The following is a 27,491-nucleotide window of genomic DNA, read 5'->3' as shown; positions in this document are numbered from 1 at the left end:
TTTTGGGCTTGGAGATCCTATTAACTGGGACCTATTAGCGCTTTGAGTGCATTACACATATCACAAGTGTGTATGTACACTAACATGGTTAGGAGGATGCACATGTGGTCTAGTTGTAGACACTTGATCACAACCATTTGCAGAACAGGCACTTCTGTGCACAAAAACTTTCAGATGTTTGCTCTTGTATATCTCCTGCACAAGGCTTAAATCCTCTCCTGTGTGCATCTGTACTGCGCTGCCAGCTGTGACTCACCTGCTCTCCAGCAAACATGCCGCATGCAGTTTGAGTCTCTGACATCAGCTGGGCTTGCTTTGACAGCTTCTTGCAATTACAGAGGTTTTTTGTGAGAGTGCGAGACTGCAGAAGACAGACAAATCATGTTCAGTTTAGGATCTCTCAAGGCATGAAGTGACCTGATTTCTCTGATCATGCTTTCAGAGACTGACCAGATGGCACTGAGACAGTAAGGTGCTTATCCTACAGCAAATCTCTGGCCTCAGTCATTCCCTTGTTGAGTACCAGCCTGAAAGTATGGAATTAAATCCCCCACACCTGAAGACACTCACTGCAGGGCCTCTGAGACATAGGTAAACAAGTGGCACCTGAAGGGTTGAATGATGACTTGGACAAATCCACATCCAGAAAACTTTTCCAGCAGATTTCACCAGTGACACGCTGAAAACAGAATTAATTTTGGGGGAATTTTTCCTGTGCCTATAGACCTGCTCCAAGTTGAAAATAGGAAGTATGATGAGGTAGTTGTGTGCTGGATAGCAAGTTTGCCATCCACTGCCCACCAGAAGCCTCATAAGGCTGAATGGCTGCTGGGAACTAAAGTCACACATGGGTCAGAACCAACACGCCCATTTGACGCAAAAAAAAGATTGACACGTAAAGGGATTTTACTCTCAGCTTCAACTGAGGAGAGAAGAAAGTCACAGCTAAGTTTTAGCCAAATTCTCAATCTTTGGTCAAATATAGCTAGAATCCAATCTGCATTCACCATCTGGCAACTCTGCTCAATCTGTCTAGTAGGTCAGTTAGCAGCAGCATCGGACAGAAGAGAGTCAGGCAACAGGTATCCAGACTTGATCTTCTGAACACTCAAATCACTACGAGTCTCCCATTCAGCTTTTGCAAGAGCATATAGATCTGCGAGAGCAAGAATTCAGCCCTCTGCTTTCATGCTTCATCTGACTAATCATCTGTAATGACATTATCAGTGCAGGATTTTGGTTTTCCTTAGAAGACACAACCATAGGAAGCTGCCATAGTTGCCCATACTTCAGACTAACTTAACTTCTTCAGAGCTAAAATCCTGAAGTCATCTACATCCAGACCCTTGTCTGTGGGCCAGAGTCAAGAGGGTTAAGGAGTCAACAGCAAGAGCCCCCATCACACATCTGGGGTTATAATTTGTACAAAGAATACATAATTTTGTGTCTTCTGGTACATATTTTGAAGGGGAAAAAAAACCAAACTGCTTGTACTTTAACTGCCCCTTTCAGCAGTGACCATTTCTCTGTGCCCCCTGACAGTTCACAGCTGTAGTAGCATATAAGAGACTGATTTAATGTCAGCTGAAGGTATTAATCTCGAAATAAGTGACAAGCACTTGGCTCACTTAGTGGACAAGGTCAGACTAAGATCCAACATATATTCTACGAGGCATAGAGATGCATCAAAAATGTCTTTATTGGAACTTGAAAGCTGTGCAATCTTCATGCTTGACAGCCAGATGCACACAAAAACACAGGATACAAACAAATGCATGTGTGAGCTTGGGCACACTGAATTTATTACTTCATGTAAGCAAAGCCACTGAGTAAATATGTTTCTCCTCAGGTAAAGCAAAAAATATACACACTGAAATAAAGGAAACAAAATGAAGAGCATGTAAAGTGAAGCTGTGATAAGATGGTAACTCTATTCTGCCACATACAGAAAATGGTTCAGGAAATACAAGTCCAAAGTGAAGGTGAGAAATGACCTTCAGTAAGAAGACAGGTGACCTCTTGATACCAGTAGGCCAGGCAAAAACCCTATTTGAGCAGCAGTCACAGTCAGTGCTGAAATAGCTTGAGGAATCCTGCTTTACTTTGTTCAGTCAAGACTAAGGCCTCACAGACATGACATTTTTGTATTTGAATAGCCCTTAAGCCTAGGTTGAGGCTAGCCTGAGAAGCTAGGTGAGTAAAAATGCTCAAGTGCAGGGATGATGTCTAAAGACCCCAAGCATTTCTGTAATTATGTTGATGGTCTTGGAGGCTTGCTTTTGCTATCAAAGACAACGCTGCCTGAAAAAGGACCAGAGCATGCAGCATGCTGTTAGGAGGGCAAAAAGAAAAATCTAATAGCATTTTTCAAACATAAAACAGATGGCCTTAACTCATGTTAGTGAGCAGAACCCCTCATACCTCTTACTAATGCTTTGCACTCAGCTGTAAACACGTGGCCACATCTTACAGAGTAAACCATGGCTGAAAACATCTAATATCCAAAACACTTTCCACATCACTGCTATTACTGACACCTTTTGTGAGGTACAAAAGCTAAGCTAAATGTGTTTGCCCAGTGGCCAGCAGCAAAACTATCGAACACAGCTCTTCACCAACCTTGACTCAGATCCCATGAGGATCAGAGGATCCTTTTTATCCTTGATATGAAAATGCTGTGTGTGGTCAGCTTACAGCTAGGAAGCTGAGGGTCAGATCTATCTAAACTCAAAAAGCAATACAGTGAAGTAATAACAATTGCTCAGCACAATAGAAATGTTGACAGTAAGAGAGCATGGCCACATCTGAGTGCCCCGTCGTTAACTTGTCTCCAGGGAAACACTTTTGCCTGAGTGGGTTACAGTAGGCATCTAACCATCCCCATTCAGCTCCCTCAGATTAATGAAGGACACCGAGACCATTCCTATCGTACATGCAGTTACCTTAGGGAAACAGCAGTATTCCTTCTGCTGAAGGTAAAATTACCATTTGCAAAGTGCAATTTGCCCAAGAGTGGAAAAGCTTTCCACTGCACCTCATTTTCACTAGAGAGAAAACGAAGTTCATAAACCTCCAAGCAATTCTGGTTTGAGGATTCACCCCGGCAACAGAAATAACAGCACAGTCAGGGGACAGGTAGAAAAGGACAAGAGATTCCTGAGTGAAAGCTCCAGTGGTGATGACAGCAGAGACAGTTTCTGTTTCTCTCTTTAGCACTCAGGTATTATTCATACCATTTGTTTAATGTCATGCTTCAGTGAGTTTTGTTTATTGAAGTGATCACAACTCAGGTGCTTGAACAGAACAACTGCCTTCTGGCTTCAGAAGGAGAAGATTCAATCTGATTAATCTCAGCATCCTTTCAGTATATTAAATAACCACCTGATGACATTCTTCTGGGAAGCTAACGAACAACCCCCCCTGCTTTTAAAGCCCAATTTGTTCCCCAGAGGAGATACTGAGATGCTTAGCACTGTATTTGAATCTAGTCCTTCGTGACTATTTTAACAGCCTGCTTATGTAGCTTCTCAGCCCCTTCTAAATCATGAGCTCATTTTCACTTGCTAGAAATCCACTTACAAGTGGATTTCAAGTACTGAGAACAAATGCTGCAGGAACAAATTTGTCATGTGCCTAGCTACAAACAGAATCCTTTTGTCAATAAAAAATTATTCAGATAAAGTGTTAAATACACACGTATATACTGATAACTAGAAACAATAACATCAGCCATTTCCCATCCAGAAATGCAAAACAAAGTGTTTCGTCCAGCCTTCCTTGTTCATTTGTTTGCAGAGCTAAATCCCTGTTTGGTTAAGAGGAACATGCAACAGATAAAGTTCAGTAGCAGCCAGACAGCTCTGCCTGGCTCTTCAGCTACCAGGTTAATGTTAACAAGATGAAGGAGCCTGAGGAAATGCATAAATATTGAACAAAGTAGCAGACATTCATGCCCTATTTGTGAAAAGAGGACCCTCAACCAAGTAAAGCACTGGGACATGCAGACAGACAGATGCTCCGTCCACTCATTTTAGCTGTGGAAGGGGTCCGGGAGCGAAGAGAGGGCCTGGTGCAGCACAAGGCTTGCATTTCCTTATTTGCATTGGCATCATTTTGGAATGTGTACCTGCAAAACAAAGACAGAAGAGAGAGAAAATGGAAAGAGATGTTTAATCAGAAGCGCTTGCAATGGCACAAAATATTCATATCTGAAACTGAACCGTTAACATGGCCAGGCTTAGGTTATCAGTTGTCTGAAAACAAAAAGGACAAGACAGCAATATATTTTCCTCATTACTTTGCTGGAGATTTCTTACCCATTCCTTAAAGCCTTTTTCCCTGTATGGGTGAGCACAAACCCTCCGTGCTGCTGCAGGAAGCTTGCACAGACACAATGCTGCTCTTTCTCCAGAGCTCAAGTCCTGCAGCCAGCACATTACACACCTAATTGTATCACAGCACCTTCCTTATACTATCATCACACTCACCAGTTTTTCTGGAAAGAAGCAACAAGCTGACGCTAGCTTGAAACATTTGAAGTGTTCTCCTGACAATTAATAAATAATAATAAAACAAAACCAAGTCAACCTTGTGCAGTTCCAGTCCAGCACTGAATATAAAACACTGCTGTGTTTAGGTTTGGGCAGCTGCCGCATTAGGCCTAAGCTATGATGGCCGTCTTTCAGTAAGAGTCAAAACAGATTCAGATCAAACATTATAATAGAAGCAGACAAGTAACAGAGCAGCAGTTCCAGCATCATTGTATGTACTTTACCCACAGCTGCATCTTTCAAAGGGGCATTCTGTTGCAGAAAAAAAAGCCTGAAATGCTTGTTACTTTGTCAGAAGGTACCTCAGATTGGAAAGCAGTAACTATACTCATGAAGGCTCATAGGTTTGGAAAGGTGATGGTTCAGCCAGAGCACACAAATATCTGTCTCAAATGATGAAAGAGGAGAGCCACCTCTGCACATTCAACTGTGCATTCTCCAATCCCTCCAGCTGGGCCAGGAAACTACCCCTGTTGCTGTGAATGACTGATATCTGAAGAAGTCCTCATTTACTATTACAATCAATTAAATAAAAGAGGGAGCCCCCAGAAACTATTAACCCCTGACCCAGAGGCATAACTCTAATGTTTTCACTGCCCCAAAACCAACGTTACCCACCTTCTTCTACAAAGCCCATGGTTCAGCACAAGGGGGACAGGATAGGAAGGGTTGTAGGCACCAGCTAAAGGAAAACTGCAGAGAAATACAAGGATTTCCACCTAGGTCACTTAGCTACAAAGAGGAATGAAGGATTTAAAGTATTTTATCAATGGAAATGAATTTGCAGGAAACTTCAAGATCAGTAGTTTCATGATGAAAAACTGGAAGAAATAGGAAAGACTACTGATCATATTCTGAGTCTTTAAAGTTTACTGGAAGTTATTAGCCAGCCATTTTAATGTATTTAGAAACATAACATTTCAAATATTGTTACTTTAGGAAGCAAACCTAATAATTATTATTTTTTTAATCTAGGTCTATTCGTGGTTTAGCTCCTTTACTGGTGTCTTACTGAAACTAGTGATATTATGGATGAAAAGAACCAATCTGGTCTGGGACTAGTAAAGGTGCTGAGTGACCATAGTAAGGATAAACAAAAATGCACAAGGTTGTTAAGTGAGAAAACTGTTAAACAGTGAAAGCACTGATATGACTGTAGAAAATTCCAGTAACTGCTTTACAAAACACTGATTCTTTCTGGAGGAAATGAAACCTTCCTTTTTCTATTCAAAATAACCCAATTAAAACAAGGAAATTAGACATAATTCTTCCATCATCCACCTGAACGAGAAGACAACCTTCAGCTTGCTTACTCTCGCCTTTCATTTGCCTGTTCCAGAGCCAAGTGAATGGAGCCATTTGCAGGCTTGTTCAGCTACAGTGTTTTCAGTCAACAAAAAGGTACGCAGACAGGAAATACCAAGTCCGTAGATACAAGTATCTGCATCTGATTACCATCTCCCTGCGAGGCAGCAGTCAGTCAGAAAATGAGGCTAAATAAACCCACCCCAAAAACAATTATGGTCAAGGTTTTCTGAAACGGTAAATACACCATCCAGAATTCTTTAAAAAGCAACGAAATGTTTTGTTGTCGCTCTGAACACTATGATTTTTTGCATTTGCCCTTAGAACAAGTGATCTCAAAAGACTACAGGGTGGCCCTCCTCTTCTACTCATGCTTATAGGGAACGTATTTGGCTAGAGAAGGCCTTGAAATTCTCAAATGCAAGTACACATGTACTTGTGAAGTCCAAAGACATTCTTACTTAGGGCAAATCCAACTTCAGGCAATTCTTGTTCCAAAAAGTGTTGCAAGTTCAAAATCTGAGGTTTTTTTTTTGTAATTAACAGAATTACACTTCAGGGTCGATCTCTCAAGATACGGAGATGTATTCAGCCACAGATAGTGACAGAATGGAGCAAGGCAAAGACAACATAAAATTGTGCATTTGTAGACCCTGTTCTTCTCAATGAAGAACCATGCTATGATACTATACTTTCTGCCTTCAAAACAGCAGTACAACCTTCTACAAAAGCATGAATTGATAAAACATTTTATGCTTTGATCCAACTATCAGATTTCTCCCATTATTTTACACTGTGAGCATTAAACAATCTTTTCTAGTCTTATTTCTTCAGTACAGAACACTGAAGCATCACATGATTGAGAAAACAATGTCTCAGTTGCACAACAAAGGTAGTACTTGCATGGCAAATTCTGTTAAGCGGTGTGATTTTACCTACAAGCATTATCCAATTGCTACAATGAAAATGCAGATATTATTACCTTTATGTGCTTTTCTGTTGATTTTGGCTAGCTTTGAACAGCAGACTTTTTTAACATTCCGACCTAAGAGTGAAAAAATAATACGTTATCGATGGAGACAAAAGATGCAGAGTACACATATACAAAACGTGTTAGAGGTCAGACATTTTGATTACATTTTTTACCATTAAAATTCTTGAAGAAGAGAAAGATCTGTGAAACAAAGGATCGTCATGACTGATTTTTACACCTGCTTACACCTTGTTCCTAGCACAGAACAGGAACTAATTCATTCCCTTCAATCATTATTGGTAGACACAACATGCCAGATACATTGTGAAGATTTTTACCCTTTGAAAAGTCACAAATTAGCAGGCAACGTGACCAGCAAATTCCAGCTGGCTTAATGTAAAACAGACAAACTCTGCTCTGTTTTTACAGCTACATTGCTTAATGAAAATATAAAAGATTACCAAGAGGACAAATAGAGCCCCTCTGGGTCCATATGCACAGGAGTACAGAATAATTGCTTTGAGCAGGCAAAGCCATTTAGTCACTCCCTGCCTACTAGACTTAAGTGAGCAGCTGAATGCGCATGAATGCTTGGTACAGCACTGGATACATTACAGGGAGAAGAAAGGTTGACACAGCAGTGAGCACAGAGCAGAGGTGGAACAGAAAGGACAGAGGTGGTGGAGTTCTCAACAGCAAAATCTCACATATGCTCAGTGGTGCCAGAAATCCCTGTGGCACAGTCCTACAGCCAAGGCAAGTGATGGTGGCTGTTCTAGCACCCAAGAGGCTTGAGATGTCACACCACCATCATTTCATTCTGATCTAACAGGTTTTACGTAAAATGTACCTTCAATTTGTACACCCAGGCACTTCTACCTCAGCTAGAATGCGTAATGCTGCACTGGAACTACAGTCAGAAGTGAGCAGATAGCCGCAGCTCATTCTAGATTGCTCCTCATCACTTCTGCACCAGCTGCACTTAAGCACACTCACACAATCTGGCAACCTCATGCACGTTAGTTACTTAGGAGGAGTCTTGCTGATCAGTGTGCTTGTGGATCATTGCGGATAAGGAACAGCATCCTACAAAAATTCTTCTGCCTCTTCTGATCCCATGAAGTATCGACTCCCCAGGATGCACATTATCAGAAAGGAACATTATTACAGAGCAAGTCTCTATTTAGAGATAAGAATATCTCTATTTAGATCTTATTGGGTGCTGCCGTCTCCCTGGACATGCTTCTGCTATGTTCCTGAAGACAAATCTAGACACTCTCCAGCTTCCTTTGACTTAAGGCACACAGATAACATGCCCCAGCATTCACTCACCCTCACCACAGCTCTGGCAGACAGATCCACCACTCAGAACGGCTCTGGTAAAGGAGAAAACTGGGCAACTCACTTGACTACTTTTAAAGAACTTCTAATGTTTCTCCACACTCATACGCACACACAGAATGATTTTTTATGAACTTTGTAGAAAATATTAAGCACGGCAGATCTGCTGCTTTTGATCACCGGACACTAATTTGGTTTTTCTTATCTCATATTCATTCACTACATCTTGTGTAAAAACTAAACACCATGGAACAATATGGTAGGTCTCAGACTTTCACAACATCAAAGATCAAATCTGAGCAGGTAATGAAGAGTTCTAAGAATTACACCCTTCAGTTTAAAAATCCTTTCCCTTGCAAAGCCAGAATGGCACCTACAGATATATGTTCTGTGGACAAAGAAACCCACTTCATGGTTTAAACCACTCTGAAACTGCATGCTTTGGAATACTGCAAAATGGTAAATGAGTGCTATATGGTAAAGCAGTAATTAAATTATGTAATATCAGTGCTAAAGAAAAAAATCGAGACTGACTGAAAGTCAGGAGAGCTACTGTCACCTGTCTCATGCTCTGTGCAGAACTTCCCATTTACTTCAATTCTGTTCCATACTCCCCTCATTCCACAAATGTAAAGACTTTCTCCACTAATATTTTCTTCACTATTCAGAAAATGTGCAACTCTTGCATTAGCTAGTTAACTACTAGAAAAAAAATATAACTAGGACTTGTTTTCAGGGCTGCAGATGGGGAGTGGGTTTCAGAACACAGATGAAGGTTGAGAACTCTGCGCAGTGTGCAACAGGGAGCAAAGAAAAAACTATTGTGCAAACTAAGCAAAGAGTCGATACACATTCTCCAGCTCTAAATTATGTCCTAAATTTATTGTCCTTTCCTCCCCAATTGCCAAGCTCTGTTTGTTTCCTTTAATTAAAATCAACATACAATTAGAGAATAAGCACTTTTTTTCCTTTTAAGTTACAAGAGGGAAGCACAGGAGAAGAAAGGAGACAGATGTGTTAGAAAAGTATACCGTACCTTCTGCAGTAAAGGCACTGAGGCACAAAAGAAAGACAAACAGAAAGCCACAGAGTGCCAGGAGCTTCATCCTTCCAACAAGTCAGGAGGCGTCTTCCAGGAGGCTGAGGAGCGTTCTGGTCTGCCTCCAGCATAACTTCACATTTTTATAAGGTTGATCAGATCTGTTTTCAGAATGGGTGGAGATTTGGCCTTTGTATTGCACTGTAGGGTATGGAAAGAAACAGCCCTTCCTCCTACGAGAAACCATTTACTCATAAATCAGGCAGCAGTTAGCGGCTTTAGTGAAAGGCCTTACCAGTTAAAAGAGAGCGCCTGGCTTGGAGTACAGAGGGATGCTCCGATGCAAAGCGCTTGTCCTGTGGCTCACAGCAGCTCCTTAGATGACAGTCAGGGCTCCTTTGAATGCTTGGAAGGACAGAACACAGCTGAAATGAAGGGAGCTCAAACTGAAAACCAAAACAAACCTGGAGAGTCTAAATCAAAGCAATTCCAACGTGGTGTCGACACAAATAACAAGACAGCTGGCTACACAGCATATTTCTGAGTTTATCATTAACTTCTCGGTATCTATTATACCTGGATAATTAAGTCTTTTTCAGAGATTCCAGTTAACAATCAAGATTAGGAAGTCCATTAAATTCAAAGTATCAAGGTTCAGAGAACACACATTTAAAAAGCCTTTTGAGAAAGGATCAGCTGTAGTTGAGTCTCTTAAATAAGGCAGAAGTTTAGATCTGACAGCACCTTGTTCTCACAGCTTATTCTGAAACGACTTGGGCCTGCAGCACTGCAATGTGCCATGAGCTGTGTACCCTGCTGGGCTACACCTACAAGCTGCCTGGACTTGGAATCGCAGCAGGACAGAATGGTGCATTCTGGTGCACCTGCAAACTCATCCCTCTTCCCTCAACCCTGAACTTCAAAAGGTTTCATATTCCAGATTCTGAATTTAGGTTGCTTCTTATGCTGGATCAATAGGCTTCCAAATCAGGATCAGTCCTTTTGTCTACCAGCTTTAGCCCCCAAATCTTTTTTCTACCTTCAGACCTTACAACATCCAAATATTGTGCGGGTTGCTGATTTGTCCATCTTTTCTGATAAGGCTGACATTACCAAGCCTTTAAGATAAAAATCACAATCAACATTTGCTACACAAAGCATTCTCTTCAAAGTGCTTTATCAACAGCCCTTCCTTGCCACAGGCACATCTCAATCACTCTTATCACTTAGACTGTCAAAGTACTTTCAGAGTTCAGTCAATGACACAGAAATATGATTGGGACAACAGAACTTCGATCTATTTTTATGATTTTTGGCTTATGAATAGTTTAAACATATGGATGTAAGCCTTGATCTTGCACTTTAAGAGCCAACAAAACTTTTACCTTTTAGTATAGAATCAATCCTTCAATTTGCATCACTACACATGCTTCTAGTTGAATTCAGAGGAACAGACAAAAACTGTACACTGAACATTTTTCCAAACGGTGTATTACTTGTTTTTTTTTCCTGGAGCAAAAGAATGAAGTTACTTTATTGGTAAAAAGTTAGTTTTGTGACTCGCATAGCCATTTATAGGTAGTAACCATGTGAACAGTATATTTCAGTGGTAACCCGGAAAACAGCTACTGTTTGTAGTCAAAACGTATAAGATCTCTAATGACAAAATGATTGAAATTCTTACATCAAAATTGTTATTACCTATTCTGAACATTCTAAAGCTTTTCACTGCCCAAAGCAATTTTAATTTGGCCAGGAATGTGGTTATTTCTGAAACACACGCTCAAGATCTCCCCATGCTCCTCTGTTAACAAAAAACTCTCATCTTTCTTCCCCATAGAGATGACAGCGTTTCGGCTCTGCCTTTTAAAACTGCCTCACCCAACTGGCTTTCTTCCTTAAACATAAAGGTAAAGTATAAATGAAAAAAAACCACCTCATAAAAGGCACATATTAACTCAAACCCATTAAGACTTTATACCCCAAGTATCTTTCATGTCTATAGCACTGAATAACACCATCGCCTCCTCTTTCATTGTGCACAATAAGAAATAAAAGTTGAATACAGAAGGGGAAAGTAACTAGGTAATAAGGGATATGTACTGTATAAAAGAACCTCATCACTTCATGGCTACTGACGTCCCCAGCTACATTCATATAAGTGAACTGGAAGGGCACTGGAATGTTAAATGCAATACAGCTGCTGCCAACACCTACCACAAGAAAAGTAATCATTTTTCTTAAATATTTACAAAATAACTGGCAACAGGAGTGCTTAAAAATAATTATTCTCCTAAATGCATATGGCTATGTTGTAATTTTACCACCCATTGAGAGCAAGGTAAGTGTGCATTACTTGGACACCTCACTTGTTTTCTGCTTGGAAGAGGCAGGTTGCTACTAGGTCTCCCTCTGTTAAGCAATCTAAGTCTCCCAGCTGCTGTGATGGGAAATAGGGAAAATATGCAGGTTTGCCTCATCACTGAATGCTCAGATATACCACCACGAGGAAACAGTGCAGATGTCAGCAAGTTGCGATGTCTTCCTCCAGCCTGCTCTTCTATTTCTCATTCTGAGTTTGGAGAAGCCAAACAAGCCACTTGCTTAAAAGCTATTGAATCAAGATAGAACAAGACTTTGCAAGATGAGTCTGAAGTATTGCCCACAAACACCCTGGTCTGCTTGCTACCAAGGGAGGCTGCCACCATCTCTGCAACTTTGGCTGACACAGAAGTAAATCAGAGGATGCTACCTGCAATGTGGTTTTGGTCCTCCCCTCAAAACACAGAGGATCTCTGCTCCTGCGCATGGTAGAACAGTTGATTTCTGTATTTCTTGGTCTCCAGTGTCTCTCTCTTCTCTCATCCTTTCCACTGAAAACACACCATCTTCTGCAAAACAAACTATCCTTAGCCTTATATTCTTTGATTTATAGTCTTAGCTTCACACCTTTGCCACTGCTGGCTGCCTGGGTCTCCTATTCAGACAGTACATCTATACCAGCAATTATGCTTATTTAGATTAGCTTTTTAAGTGTCTCCTCACTTGGAGACAGGAACAAAAACTTTCAATTTCTGTCCTTTGGCCTGTCCTCTGATTGTACTTTCTCTCCTTCTCCTGACATCTGCCTTTTTCCTTGCTCTGTCATCCAGTTCTGCTCCAGTCTTCATTTTCCTTTATTATTTAATTAAGCCACATTTTCAAGCGTGCAAGTCTCCTTTTTGGCAGAAATTTTTCAGTAGAACAAAAATGCACAAAAACCTAAGTGTTCACTTCAGAAAAAAAACAGTCTCCAAATCAGATAATATGCTGAGACTCCACCACAATTAGCCATGGGAGAGAAAGTTCAAATATTAAATTTCCCATTTATCATACAGACCAAAGTGCCCATTCAGGGTGATCTGCCAGAGTACGCTGCGGTCAGAAAACTACTCTAAAGTCCTGTAAGAAGCCAGAGCTCTCTATTGGCAGAGAGAAATGCTTTATATCCCCAGCAAGCTGAAGCTGCTCCTCCTGAAGACGCACTCAGTGGCTGGTGGAATCCCATACCCTGCCTGGCCACAGGCAAAAAATTGTTCAAAAAAGATTTTTTTTTTCCTAAAGAAAGTTGATATCTAATTAATAATTTGTTAATCCCCCACTTTTCAAAGGAGCCTCTAGTATGACACCTATATGAATAGACTACAGCTATGGCAAGAATAGAGCCTGTAATTAAAGTAGCATCTCATCATAGACTGAGACTACAATGGACTGTACTGCCTCCTCATGTACTACAGAAGACATTCCTTTAAAGGCCTTCAAGTAATTTTATATCATAACTTAAAGCAGCAGATTTTAACATGTTGATCTTGTTTCACATTTTTACACATTAATTTCCTAAGGAGAAGTTCATCATAATGGGTTGGTATAACCATAACTGTCACATCAGCTTCCACAAAATAAGGCCTTTGCCTACAATCCACTACTACTATTTGCACAAATGCTTCCAGAATTTACAGAGCTCAGTACATGCTTTTTCACCTTTCAGCATCCATGATTCTCCTATACCAAGTTTACCTACTGAAAAAGTAGGAGAATAAGTTTTTCCTTTATGATTTTTGCAAGGCTTTCCTGCTTTTAACCCCTCCACATACAGCTGATAGTTTCCTCCATTCCCCTGGTACTCACAGATCGCTTGCTGTTGCAGTACGATGAACTACTCTTTGCTGTCCTTAGCTCTACTCTTCCTTCTTCTCTCCATTACCAACATTCTATGCAGGTGTTTGTTATCCATTACTTCACAAGGATAAACGCCTCCCTTTATCACAAGGGTTTATTTTAGTCCCTTGCAATATTTTTCCCTGCTTCTCCCTCCCAAATGATGGAATAGTGGTAGCAAGAGCGTTCCTTACTCAGTTGGCACTTTTCTTCAAGGTCTCATGCCCATGAGCATGCTACCTTTCCCCACAATATTTCAAGTAGTTCTGTTTTACACCATAACTTAAGTAAGCAGTTGCACAATCTTTGCACTTCAAATTCTGAAATTGACTCATTTTGGAAAAAGAAAAATGCACTTAAACAACCCTTCCACGTAGCATTTAATAAAGAATTGGATTTTTATTTCAATGCTCAACAATTGCAGTGGCTTTCAGTCATCGCTATAAAGTAGATACGTGCTCTTACAACACGGGTAACTGAGTACATCAGTCCGTGGCAATTCTCAGTGAGATGGCTGTTCAGACCTGCAGCCGTACACCAGAATTCCAGCTGCTACAAAGCCAAAAAAACCACCAGCAGAAGGTCCCCAGATGAGTCATTAATCCACCATTTGCTTACTCAACTTTACCAAGGAAGAACAGCCAATGGCAGCAGAACTGACACACTCTAGAAACGTAAGTCTCTCACCCACACATTCTCCCACTGTGTCTCAGAGTGCTGACCTTAAGATCTAAGGATCTCTCCTTTGAGATCCTACTTTCAGAGACAGACAAACGGGAAGAGGTTCAGAAAGACATGCTATCTTTGCTAATTTCTTCATTCCTGTTTTAATGCTGTTTGGTTTGTTTTTCCAGACACCTGTATTAAGCTTCTGAACAATTATTTACCTCTATTGTAAAGCAGTATTCTCAGGAACTAAGTTTTAACTAAAGAACAGTGTTTTTTTTTTCCTTTCTGTTTATTCATTTTTGCTTAAAAAAACAAATTCAACCTTTTAATAGATTGCATTGGGACTTTTCACTAGCAGTCTTACAAAAAATAATGGTTGGAAATTGTTTTCGATTACCACAGATTCTTTATGAGAAAACAGCATCACTACACTGTCATCTTGGATTTGGTCAACAAGGAATTTGCCAGGGACTGGAGAGAAATAGAGCTTCTGAGAAAAGCTTCCTTCTATCAGGAAAAGAACAGCATAACTGTACTTAACCGGAAAATTGTTAAGTGTAATTTTCATGGAACATCTTAGATACACAGTATATAAATTATACGGGGGGTGTAGGTATCTATAGAGGTACATTTCTTCCAAGACACTAACTCATCCCTACCGCACTGGTGAGGTAGCAGAGACATGATGACTTACTTGTATGAAGGAAACTGCTTTCACGTTGTAGCAGATGAACCATTAACATACTGAACATGAACCTAAAATCACCGTACCATCCCACCAAGAACAAACAGGATGCTATGAATCTACCATCTCTACTACCTCATTCCTTTTTGTGGTGACAGTCTGTCCAAAGATGAAGGTATTCACTTTTTCCTCCTAAGCAGTACAGCACATCCCCTTCTAAGGAAGAAGGGCAACACAAGAAAGTTGAAAACAACAATAACAACACACATACACACCTGCAAAACCAAGTAAAAATAACCACATTTCTTAAAGTAATACATCCATTCAGGATTTTTGAAGAACTTGTAAGAGCAAGTAACTTAGCAGATTTTTCTTTCCCCGGGACAATTTAAGAAAGCAAAATTCCAGATCTGTTGGCAAATTTTACGTTTGTGCCCCAGGGGAAAGAGAGAAATGCAAGCTCAGGTGCAATGCAAAAAGCTCACCTTGTAATCATTGATGTCGCTTGCCTACATGGACTCAGACAAAACTTGGGCTCTCAATAAAAGTTTCAGCCAAGCTTCCCTGCCTCATCAAGTTTCAAGCTAAAAGCAAAATCAGCGTTCATGAAGCATATTTTTTTCTACCTTCCCAGTCACAAATACAATTGAAATGACCATAAGTACTTGGAGGGATAGACGGGGCTCATTATAATGAAATAGCACCCAGTGAAGAGAACTATGTGGTTTTAGCAAGCTGACACAAGTAACTGAAACTAAATCAAAAGATGAAACATACAACTGTCTGTATAGGAGATGGCAGGAGGAAGAGGAGCTGAAATTCATATTGTTACAGAAATGCATGTGTCCTTAGCCTGTGCTTCCAAATGCCTTTGTTCAAATCCTGGACTTCATACCACCAAAACAAGAAAAAATGTTTACTTGTTTTGTGTTAATCAATCAGCATACCCACACTGTACCGAAGAACCAGGAATACGCCACAATGGTTGCGCAACATCACGTACACTCATTCAGAAGGACAAACGCTCCCTGCCATCCCTGAAACCAGCTCCTGTCAGATCAGTAGATAGGTTTTATTTATGTTTGAAACTGATCAATATGCAGATTAATCACCAACATCTTTCTGGAAACCCCAGAGGCTGACAGCTGCACAGTACTTCCTGCTTTGGAGACTTGCCAGCTGTTTAAATGCCCTACCTATTCAGGAAGGAGAACAAGATGTCTACCCAGGCATTTGTCACTGTACCACTTCATTTCCTCATACCAACTCTTTGGGATTTAAGCATTGAGCAACCAGACTAGGCACTCTGTGCAAAAGACCCGGTCAATGGTCCCACCTTCTTCCATCACCTTTCTGAAAGATGCCAAGAAAAAGTGTTTTCTTAAACAGCAGCAGCTATGAATGAAAGATGAATCCCTTAGAGACAATGGAAGGACAGACGGCCCTCCCATATAGGTGCTTATGTTTTTCCCTCACTCTGGGAAAAAGAGTGGGGCACAGCGGTGACGGAGCTGCTTCCATAACCAGAAGGTTGCACAGCTCCTCTCGCTGCCCTGTCACAGAGCTGAGAGTTTTAGCATATTAGCTGCCAAAAAGTTTCCTGAATTATATCTTGCTTAAACTAGATAACTAGAACACAAGAAAAAAGAACATTTCTTTTGCATGTAGACTTCAAGAAACATAAATAACCAGAATCTCCATTAAGCTGAGTTTTGAAATGTCTCCCCTTGAACCGTGTTCCTGGGTTCTACACTATTTCATCATGATTTTAATAAGGCCCTGTTTCTGGCTAACGAAACCTACAATTCCTTTCCTGCTGCTATGCTTACACACAAACTCCCACTCCTCCTGTACTTACTGTCAATTAAGCTGCTGCTTAAACTTCTCACTGAACTACACAATGCTTCTTAAATCACACTCAAAGGCATGACAGTTTTTTTCCTTAAATACAAGTTTATTTACTCAAAACATAGGAAACCATGCAAGTTTTTGATCCTGCCTGTTTTCGTAACTTTTTTCTCCCTCTCCTCATAAATTTAAAAATAATTAAAGTGCCCTACAAAATTCTTTCATAAAGGCTTTACTAAAAGTCAATTACAGAACTCAAGTACGTATAATGTTAAGGAACATTCCTTATTTGAAAACAACAGAACCTGCTTTGCTCCTTGGTCAGTCTTGAATTTCTATGTGTTCATAGCCTCCTAGTAACAACTACTTTTGCTTCCTGTTTTTCGAGTCTAAGGAAATAGGGTATTAAAAACTAGAAAGTTTAACCACAGTATTGATTAGCTTCCACAAATCTGAATTTCAAGATATAAAGCATCTAATTTCCTTCTGAAAGTACTCACCATTGAGGAGACTTAAAAAAAACTTGCCCTTCCACAGTTGTGTTTGCTCTCAAAACTGCTGAGTAAGACATATTTAATGGATCTTAATACCTACTTATGAAAATCTCCTAAGTTTTAAAGATCTACAGAAACAAAAACTGCTTCCTTTAACAGCACTCTAATAAGTTGTGTCAATATAATTCAACAATTCTTTTTAGTTCTAGACAGTTTTCAAGTTTTGAGTTCGCATTTGCTGGAGGAGAATGACAGAAAATCAGCATGAGAAACTCTCCAACTGATGCTGCCCCTGGAAAAAATCAGTATGAGGTTCTCATGCCTATTAAGCCACTGCATTTTAAGTTTTTATCCTTCTCCAAACCATCACTGAGTTAAGCTGAATCTTATTACACTACATTCACATGTAAAACAACTTTCATTTTTGCCATTTTTGGGGAGCCAGTCCCAACACAATATTTTCCTGCTGAATTTCATCTACAGGAGTCTCATCTTTCCAGAAGACCCAATACAAACAAGTGTTCATGCTTCCTCAGACACTATTTGGTTGCTAGTTTTTTCTTTAGAAGTTACTAGACTTTCCCATTGCAGTGTTGCCTTCTATACCTTACTATCTCAAACCATCCAGGGATCCCCGCTCACAGTTCAGTCAGCCTCTAAACCTCTGTTCTCAGAAAAGACAAAAACAGTAGTTCAGTCCAAGTTTCCTTTAGTTATAGGCATGATTACCAGAATTTTGTAATAGGGCAGCTCCCTGTAGATTAGAACTTGATGGCAAACATGCCACTATATCCAGTTATAGCAATAGTACATGAAAACGGATTAAGCGTATGAAGTTGCTTGAAAAGGTAAGATCTTTTAAACTCTGTACTTCTCACCGTCCAGAGATTCATTCCCCCTTCTTAAGCACAACATACTTTCCTTCATCAAAAATAGTGCCAGAAACTAGATTGTGCTGTTTAATCTTTGTACCCAAAAGATTTTGTGCAAGGTTCTTCACAGTTCATTGCTTCTTCCGCAACAGAAGAAAAATATTGTTGTATACAACAAAGAAGCAGCACCAGCTGCAGTCCACAGCCAACAGCACACACCAGAAGGGCCTACTGAAGCAAGTGTAAATCCATCATTTTCCATCTGGGAAACATCCTCCAAAAGATGGCAGCCAGTGAAACTGGTAATCACTGCTGTGGACTTTTTTTTAAACTGAGGATTATACATTCTCTTACAAAGGAATTTGTAGGAAAAAGAAATTATAGTACTCTTACCCAAGTTGTTAGTGCATTATTAGTGCAAAGTTAATATTTTAGTAACACAGGAAAAGTGAGAGTTATCAACTTGTGAGGCTAGAATTTTATTTCTCCCACAAACATAGCATGATTAACCAGAAAAATGGAAATCTGAGTCATTTGTATGAGCTCAAAACTTTCTTGTGCCCAAGAACTTGCCCCTTACTCCAACACAATGCAATGTACTTTAGCAAGTATACATTTCTTAACGTTAGATCAATTCCACTGACAGGAACATTTCCTTTCACCTGAGCTAAACATACCAATCTGGGAAAGAATTAGAAAGAGACTACAGCATGTAACAATGCTATACTTATAATACTTGGGTTTGCAGCAGGCCATTCTCAATTCCCTTTCTTTCAGTGCCAATTGTACAAGCTTGTAAGAGGAAGTACACATTGGGAGTTATTCTGAAGAACAGCACTTCACTTAAATACCAAAAACTAGTCACTAGAAGAAAGACATACCTCTATGATTACCCAACAATTTGATAGGTCTGGTACCAAAAGAGCCCAACCGCTATTATACCCATTCAACATTAAAGTACTGGGAAACAGACAACGTGCTTTCTTGTGCTCCAGAAGGAGACCGAAGTTTTCACGTAGGGCAGATGTCACACAGGCTCCTCATCTTGTCTCCTTTACGTTGCTGGTCACATCATCCATCCCATCCAGTGCATTTCTGACAATTGCTTAAATCTTTCTGAAATTTCTGCCCAGGCAGCAGAAGCCATTGCTGCATTCAGTGCTATATCCACTTTGCTCAGTTCTTCTAAATGCATCAAGAAAATATTATTTATACAATCGCAACTGAAAACTGTTGTATATGAACAGCATTTCCTGAAGCAGCTGTGTCCCCATCTGCATATAAGATCTGTTTACAGAAGCCACTTCTTTTACTGTGCAGTTCCAGTAAAAAGGAAAGCAAAAGTTGAACTGCTTCCAACCTCATTAAAAGTGTAGACAGACAATTTTACTCAGATATATTTTAAATAATTTACTTTCCTGAATACGTACGCTTTGAAGTAGTTCAAGGTGTTTGGAAGGTGTTTGACAAAACACTGTTAAGTTTGAATCACGTTGCACTTAAACAATAGGCTGAAATGCTTTAAACTTCTGACCTGCAGCAAAACTGGTGGTAACCATGAATTTTTATTTACTATCTGCACTAGGTAGACAACCTAAGAGTCTGAGCTGTTAGACGGCTGCAAAAAGTCTTGGTTTACTTCCTCCTTCCGCTTCCACCACCAGCAAGCATGGTGGCCACACGAATGAAGATGTTCAGTGTGTCTGTGTAGATGCCCATGCACCTAGGAGACAAAAAATGAAAGTTAATCTTGTGTAACAGAAAGAGTATTATTTGGTATTTCATACCATTATACTTAACTTATAAAAGCCTCCATTAAAGGCCTGTAATAAAACTCAACTACAGCATATCTTCTGCCTTTCATGAGTAAAAATACCTCTTTATTTCACTTTAGTATCTCTGCCAGCAGCACCAATTTGCAAAAATCTTAACGGATACCATACTGCTCTCTTAGGATCCTTTTACTTCTATTTTTTCTCATTGTTTAACTTCAAGAACTTCGGTTATGACAACTATTCTACTTACAGATGATCAGATGCAAAGAAATAAGTAATTCACCTCATATCAGAGAGACAACATTTACAGTAAGGAAGTTACTTGTTGGTCAGACTTGTCTTTACTGAGGGTCAGTTAATCCGTTCCATGTAAAAAAAGCTTCAACAGTGCATTAAATTGATCAAGACTAATAAATGACTATGGAAGAGTTAGCATGCTTCATCTCAGCTGATACTGATATATGCAGAGATCAGCTAATGATTCAGAAAACAAACTTTTTTTTTTTAAACAAAGTCAGTATTGGTGGAAGCACGTAACATCACATATTCAAAACCATTTCCCTCATTTCAGGTAGACGCTGTCAGTTTCAACTCCATTAGTTATTTTCACACTGCATTTCTAAACTCGATGATTCTTCCCATTTAGCAGAAACACTCTTCTCAACAGTAAACAAAAAGCACCGCTCTTTTTAAAGTATACTTCCACACAGCTCAAAACTAATTGTTACACATGCATTCAGATCAAAATACTTACGCATTGATGGGGTCATATTTTGTTACTCCATAATATGGAATACTCTCTGCACGCTTGATAACGTGCTGTGTATCATAGAGCAGAAACATGCCAAAGAGTACCAATCCTCCATAAACAGCTACTGAATACAAGCCAGCCCCAAAAGCAGAAGTAGGTGGCAAGAACATGGATCCTGGAAAAGAATACACAACAGCATTAAATAAAGCTACAGCACATGTCTTGCAATGGCTATTTTAGGCAAGTTGTAATTGGACAGATGAGTTCGCAATTAAAAGTAAGCTGCACGTTCTAGCAGCTTCAGTTTATAGCCTACTCTATTTAACAGCATTAAAACGGTACTTCACCAATTGAAGAGGCAAGAACAAATCCAAAGCCTATTCCAAGCGGTCCTCCCATGTTCAAAAATTTTTCACTTGGAGCACACATGGCCACAGTTGAGAGCCCTCCGACGATTCCAGCTGTATACCAGGCAGCTCTGATCAGCAAAGGACCACCCAGGAAAGCTAGAGGAGCCACCACAGCACCCATGACACCTAGCCAAAGTAATAGAAAAACAAAATCCATCAGGCTTGGAACAGTCCTAGTAAAAACACCACCTACCAAAACAATGTCTTTCTGAGTAAGACAACATGGCTTGAACTAATCCACTTACATGACAGAATACCAAAACACTTGGTGCCAACGCTACCTTCCAGTGAGATGCACAATCTTAATTCAGTGACCTATTTTTCTCTAGCTTTAGAGAATACTTAAGTGAGCTCATCTTAGAATGGACTAATCAACTCCATTGCAGCTTCATGAACACTCAAAACCGAAAGGATAGATTTCTGCTAGAATTAAGTCAGATTTTTTGCTACAATCTCACATGAAGCCTCTTACCTATTCCATTAACCTCATATTACATTAAATTAATGACAAATAATTACAATGAATTCAGTTTCTTAATAGAAACTTCAGCTCTACAGAGAAACGTATGGTTCCAGTGCCTAACGAGTTTGTCTTTCCCAAACCATGCTCCTGGCAAAAGAGTTTTAAAGAGAAACAGCCACTGTTATTTTAAATACATAACATCCATAAGAAACAGATCTGTACCCCATCCTACAAATCAGATGAGAACTTACAACCAAGAAGCTGCAGTTTAATACCAAAATTGCATCCTTCTGATCAGTTTTCAAATACTTTATTATCCTGTACAGCTGAAATATGTAAGTACAGTATTTACAGATGCTGTGGTGCCAGAAAGCAGTCATGAAACCAAAGAAAGTATTATTAAATCAGTTCTATCGATTTTGGCTCAAGCTTTGTTTAAGCATGATTTTTACAAGATTAGGAGAAATTAGAGCTGTGTTAAAGACACCTGAGGCATCTCACTGGTCTCTGAAATCTACAGCAGTACAAGAGAATTTACTATAAAGTCAAAGCTTTATTAAAGTAAGAATCCAGTCATACAGAAGCAGACGACTTTATAATGAAAACTACAATCACATACCTGAATGCATCATCCAAGCAAGATGTTTAGCTGCTGGACTATTTTCATAGGATATGGACCTGACCAACATTCCAGCACCAATCATAGCGGCAAAAGTTGCACCGATTGCCTGTAAGAACATCATTACAGAGCTCAAGCTGGCATATGGGCAAAAGGTTTCTGTTCTTCTGTATGATCTTTTCCAGCCTCCCAAGGAGGTAACTTGCTCTTATCACCAACGATTAATGTCTGTAAGTTGTGCTATGTTTAACCATTACTATTCCACTACACTCAGCACACTGAATACGTAGGAAGCAGACATGTTCTGTTAGCATCTTGCCCAGATGATTTGTCTGCCAATTTCATTTTGGCCTCAGTGAAAAGGAGAGAGCTTTCAAAGAGTTAAGAAGAACAGCACACAAAGGAGTACAAGTGCATAAAAATCTCTGATTCAATTTTTATAAAGTGACAGAAATAGTGTCACTAGCTTCAGATAGCTATTCACAGCAAGTTACTACTGGTCAGGATGGCATAGCACTTTTTTCTGCTTACGCAGTTTGTCTGACAAATTTTCAAGAAGGTATGGAAGGGGCACATCAGCATGTAACTAGATGCATCAAATTTTAAGTTACAAAACACAGTATCACCAGGGCACTTATACTATCGTCTGCGTCCTTAAAGACTACATATGTGAATATTTGCTTTACTTTTCAGAGTACAGTTTACGTTCTGTATTTTTTATAACAACCATAACATTTAGGATCATTTTTCAGACATTTTAAATATAACGTGAGCTTACCAGCCAGGAGCCTTTTGTCATAAGGCCCATGAGTGCAGGAGATCTGCTTACTGCTACAGCCGACAGCGCTGTCAAGCCAATGCTTCCCGCAAAGTACATGTAGGTAGAGTGAATTCTGTCTTTCACATACTGGGGCCAAATACTGAAAAATAAGCATTTGTACATAGCTGTGCAATTATCAACACCAGAATGAAGACCAACCATAAACATATTCTAGCTACGGGTACAACGGGAGCATCCTAAAAAACTGGTAGGGTTAAGTGATTTCTGTCATGAATGCATCTTACAACGAAGGGTCTGAACTTCTATATCCTTCCCACTATATAGTGGTATTATGTAACAACTCTAGCAACAATTATAAAGAATGCTAACGACAGTTCAATTCTATGGAGGAAGCATACACTGGAGAAAGTATACATGGAAAAGAGTAAGAAATGTTTTTTAACTTTGGAAAACTTGAGAATGGTGTGCGTACAACAAACTGGCTTAAGGAAAAACCTGTATAGAATGTGTGCTGAGCAGCAAGAAGCCCAGTGAGCTGCTCACAAAATGCTGAGTCACTGTGCACATACCTATGTGCTGTAACAAGACAGGCATGTCATTTGGAGAGCTCTAGAAACAGTAACAGAAAAAGATACGAATGAGAGCTGCTATAGTATGTTTTGGTCATGCTACAGATGGGAAGCTTAGAATCCTGCACAAAAATAAGGGCTTTCAGCCCAGAGTTTAAGAAAAATAAGCTACACATATACTGGGACATAGCAGCTAGGGAAGTGACAAGCAAAAGGAGGAGGGAGATTTGTTTCAAGTATTCTTTTCTTAAAGCAACAAGCAATCTTACTTACACTGCTCTTTCAATAGCTCCAATCTCACTGGACATGCCCATTCCATAGTAACAGAGTGCTCCCAGGCCAACAGCAGCCCCTCCAGCAACAACAAATTTTCCCAGGCGATCAACTGTATCAAGGAAAAAAAGATAAATCATGCACTCATAAATGCTTTTTCTTGGGTAGATAAATAACATTCTCACACCTGTTTCCTTTACCTGTAACAGGTGGCCCATGTTAGGCTTCTTAAAGCTTCACTTCAGTGCTACCATTTCACAAAGAGCTATACATGAAACACTAGATTCACCCTACCACCACCACACAGCTTCATAAAACAGAATAAAAGACTGGCTAGTAAAATGCTAGCTTTACTGGTTTTTGTTACATGAACAGACAGGAATCCCAACATAAAACCAGTTAAAAAGTTCTCCCACAGAAGAGTTGTGGATACTGTGTCCTTTCCTATCATCCACCCTTAATGCCTGCTTGATCAACAGTTCTTTAGAACTCAATCAGTTTGTTTGTCTTCCCCAATCCTTATACATGGTAGAACAGCACTTCCTTTCAACAGCACACAAAGCAGCTGTAGCAAAGTGTTAGCTTTTTTTTTTTTCCCCTCAAAAAACATCTTCAGTCAAGGAAGCACTAGTCTCCATCAACCAGAACTCACGTTGACTTAATAGTTCACAACTGCAGCTCAAAGCAGGAACAACAAGAAATTTCTTGTGAGAAATTGGGACATATTTGCAGCAAGAATGCAGAAAAGACAAGCAGAAAACCTGTCTCCAGACATTTAAGATAGGTCACAGGTAAATTTAAAATACTAAACAATGTCTTCAGTCTATTTAGTGGTTTGAAAGGAACCGTTTCCTTCAATGAAGTTTTAAGTTCAGCTTTAAAAGAATAGCAGTTTTTAAAGCAGAGATACCCCACCTTTAAGAGCAGTTTCTGCAGATGGCTCAAATGCTGCTTCTTTAATTTCCTGGCCAATTTTCCCACGCCTTACTCCTGTTCTTACTCTGGTGGCATAGCACTGTTAGAATCAAAGGTAAAATTAGAAACATCCATTGAAATAAAGTAAGAGAAATTCCTTTTAAGAACTGTATTTACAGACTAATAACAATCAGTTTCTGAGAGAAAGCAATTAACTTTTAACACAATGAAACACTGTCAGTTACTTGCCATACTTGCAATTGCTAGTTTGTCTCTTATTTCACCTGCGCTTCTTTCCCAAAGACATGAAATAACTGTACTCAGGGAGAACAACTGAACATTGCACTTCAGGAAACTTTGTAAAAAAAAAAAACATTTACACATGATAGAAGAACAGAATCAATGCAAAAGGGTCTCAGTTTTAGCAATAAACAACAAAACAAGGTTAAATGTTGGCATTTCTTCTGCTCCACTCCCACAGTATTAGACACCATAAGGATTTTTATTTTACTTCTCATGTAAAGAAACCACGTTTTACTTAATTTTATGTAAGAATAATACTCTACCCAGTAACTGCGGGAGCTGCATGAATTCTTCATTTTCAAATCTAACCTTGATTTAGAGAATAAACCTTGAACGAAGGCCTATAAATAGAAGATTTATATGGCTAACATGCTCCAAACAAATACAGCATGCTGCTCCACTGAAGCCTCAGTAATTTGCAACAGCAGCAAAGAAACGCATATTTAAACTCAGAAACAACTTTTCAAGTCTTTTAAAGTCACTGCTGTAGTGATGGAACATGACTTATGAAGGGAAAAAACACACCAAAAACAAAAAAAAAAGGAAAAACAACCTGCAATCTTTGGGTATTTAAAGCAGTTTTCTAAACTTAAGATGAAAACACACTGGATAATCTTCTCTCAGTGAAGACTCAGGATAATGACGGTCCAGTTTTTGGAACTGCTATACTCTAGATAGTTCTACCAGAGTTCAGATTTCACGCAAACCTACTCTACAACTCTAAAAATATACTAGGAATTAAGTCTTTAGAAGTCAAGTTTGTACTTTAACATAATATTCAAGACTCATACTGGGAAATAGGACAAAGGAACAGACCGGACAAGAATTCAGCTCCTCTTGACTTGCACAGTAAGGCCTATCCCAATGTAAATTACCTTCTTAAAGTTCTTTTCCCAAGAATTTTAATGGAAGATATTTCTTTAAGTCTTTCAAAAAAAAACTGGGTTTTGATTACCGCTCTTACTTCAGTAAGTTACACCAGGTATCTCAAACAAGCAGATGGCTCACAAGCATTCAAAACAAGTACTCCAAGCACAGCAACTCTCTTGGCAAAACACTCAGTCTTTCAAAGTTCACCGTACCTGGTTAGGCTGCCACAGACGGAATGCTTTTATACCAGAGTTCCTCAGAGCTGGAGAAGCCTGAGCAATGGTGGGGCGGATAGCCTGGCATGGCAGCGTCCTCAGGCACACAAGACGTGCAGCCAGCATGTTTGCTTTGCAGTAGTTTTATATGCTGTGTTCCTGTAACTACATCAGAACGCATGCTTTACCATTTTGTTACATGGTTTTCAGACAAAAAAGTACATTTATTACTTATTCTCAACTACAGTACATCCTGTAACTGAAACAGTAGTAATTCATCAGTACTACAACAAGTTTTATAGACAGAGCTTTCAGTCAAGGTCACCACCCAGAACACAAGTTCAAGTCACCCTGCAGCAGTTCTGGCCAGAGAACACTGACACAACTTAGGCATGAATCAGCAGCACACGTAAAGAATAGCCTCTGTACTCCATAGATAGCTTAGTATTTAAACTGTTACCTTAGTTGCACAAGTACTGTGTGCATCATGAGCAGGGAAATAAAAGTTCTGTGTAATTTAGTAGTGATTTGCACACCTGCTGATGTCACAAGCGACCAAAACGATAACCACCAGCACATTTTTTCAAGTAACCACTCATAACAAAAGCATACATACTGAAATGTAATTCACACATTCTAAATAACAGCACTTTAAATGCACATGGGAAACAAGCAGCCATAGCACTGGGCATTTAAGATTAAGGACAGAGAAATGAAAGCAGAAGATTATTTCACTGTTTTGAATCTCAGTAACAAAACTATACTTTATAATTGGAAATCACAGATTCATAGAAATACCTAGATGCGTCCTGTTTCTTCAGCTACGCCCTGCTCTTCCCGTGGAAGCACACAGGGTAAGAAGATACAGTGACAGCATCGCGAATTTGCCTTTTTTTTTTTTTAAGAAACTGTTATTTGAAGCAAACCGCTTCCAGCATCAACGACTGCACACAATTAAAGACAACGCAGAACACCAACACCCCAGCGCATTCACCGGGAAACGCGACAGCAAGAAGGCACCGCGAAGCTGCTGCTGCCCCAGGGGCGAGGACGGCTGTTCCCGCCGGGCAGGGCCGAGGAAGGAACCCAGCGCCCACCAAACGGCTGGGCCGGGCCGGGCCGCGCTAAGGAGGCCTTCAGAAGGCCTAACCTGAGCCGCGGCCCTCAACCGCTGCCAGCCCAGCCCAGCCCAGCCCAGCCCAGCCCTCCACGCCCCAACCCGACCTGGACCGGCCCCCTGCCCGCCAACAGCCAGCCCACAGAAGCAGCCCACCGCCCTAGCGCAGCCCATCCCGCACCTGCACAGCTGCAGCACCCGCTCGGCCCCACGAACGCCCTCCCGCAACACCCTCTCGGGAGCGGAAGTGACGCACCACTGACCCGCACGGCCGCCGCGATTGGCTCGTTCCTCCCACCTGGTTCCGGAGCACGCAAGCGCTGCTGGCTCGCGGAGTCGGGGACGAAGCGACGTCCAGCAGCCTCACCGACGGTTGTCGCGCCATCTTTAATGTGGGCAGAGAAACTTCTGGAAGCCACCCTGAGCCGCGCGCCGTCTCGTGTAGTTCTGCGTGTCA

The 27,491-nt window shown here is 40.2% G+C and overlaps 2 protein-coding genes across 3 annotated transcripts in view; both read right to left on the bottom strand.

Annotated features, from left to right (window-relative positions):
• The window catches only part of CDHR1 (cadherin related family member 1), a 67,085-nt gene extending 48,796 nt beyond the window's left edge, over positions 1-18,289 (bottom strand). The window contains exons 1-3 of the mRNA XM_021397639.1: positions 9,504-18,289; positions 6,838-6,900; positions 257-4,126 (exon numbers count right to left, since the gene is read on the bottom strand). The gene's annotated coding sequence lies outside the window, so the exon portion shown is untranslated. The remainder of the gene's footprint in view (positions 1-256; positions 4,127-6,837; positions 6,901-9,503) is intronic.
• Positions 18,434-27,471, bottom strand: GHITM (growth hormone inducible transmembrane protein). Of its 2 annotated transcripts, none has more exons than XM_021397642.1 (9): positions 27,333-27,471; positions 25,915-26,082; positions 24,530-24,629; positions 23,615-23,726; positions 22,770-22,911; positions 21,992-22,100; positions 20,847-21,035; positions 20,503-20,674; positions 18,434-19,696 (listed from the first exon to the last, which is right to left on the bottom strand). In XM_021397642.1, exons 2-9 carry the CDS (start codon positions 26,041-26,043, stop codon positions 19,609-19,611), a joined length of 1,041 nt encoding a protein of 346 aa, XP_021253317.1. In that variant the 5' UTR covers positions 26,044-26,082; positions 27,333-27,471; the 3' UTR covers positions 18,434-19,608. The 2 variants fall into 2 exon arrangements, with proteins under 2 accessions (XP_021253317.1, XP_021253316.1); XM_021397641.1 differs by lacking the exon at positions 27,333-27,471 and adding an exon at positions 27,216-27,324.

The sequence above is a fragment of the Numida meleagris genome, chromosome 5 (assembly GCF_002078875.1).
Source record: "Numida meleagris isolate 19003 breed g44 Domestic line chromosome 5, NumMel1.0, whole genome shotgun sequence".
NCBI classification, from domain to species: Eukaryota; Metazoa; Chordata; class Aves; order Galliformes; family Numididae; genus Numida; species Numida meleagris.
This window is presented reverse-complemented; position numbering and strand designations above follow the sequence as displayed.

Bases quoted from the DNA above. Each gene is read 5' to 3' on its own strand.
- GHITM (XM_021397642.1), bottom strand. From the start codon at position 26,043: ATGCTGGCTGCACGTCTTGTGTGCCTGAGGACGCTGCCATGCCAGGCT. The intron at 23,727-24,529 runs GTGGGGTATCTC...TCCTTGATACAG, and splicing joins TGCAGAAACTGCTCTTAAAG to TTGATCGCCTGGGAAAATTT. The intron at 22,101-22,769 runs GTAAGCTCACGT...ATGTTCTTACAG, and splicing joins TGACAAAAGGCTCCTGGCTG to GCAATCGGTGCAACTTTTGC.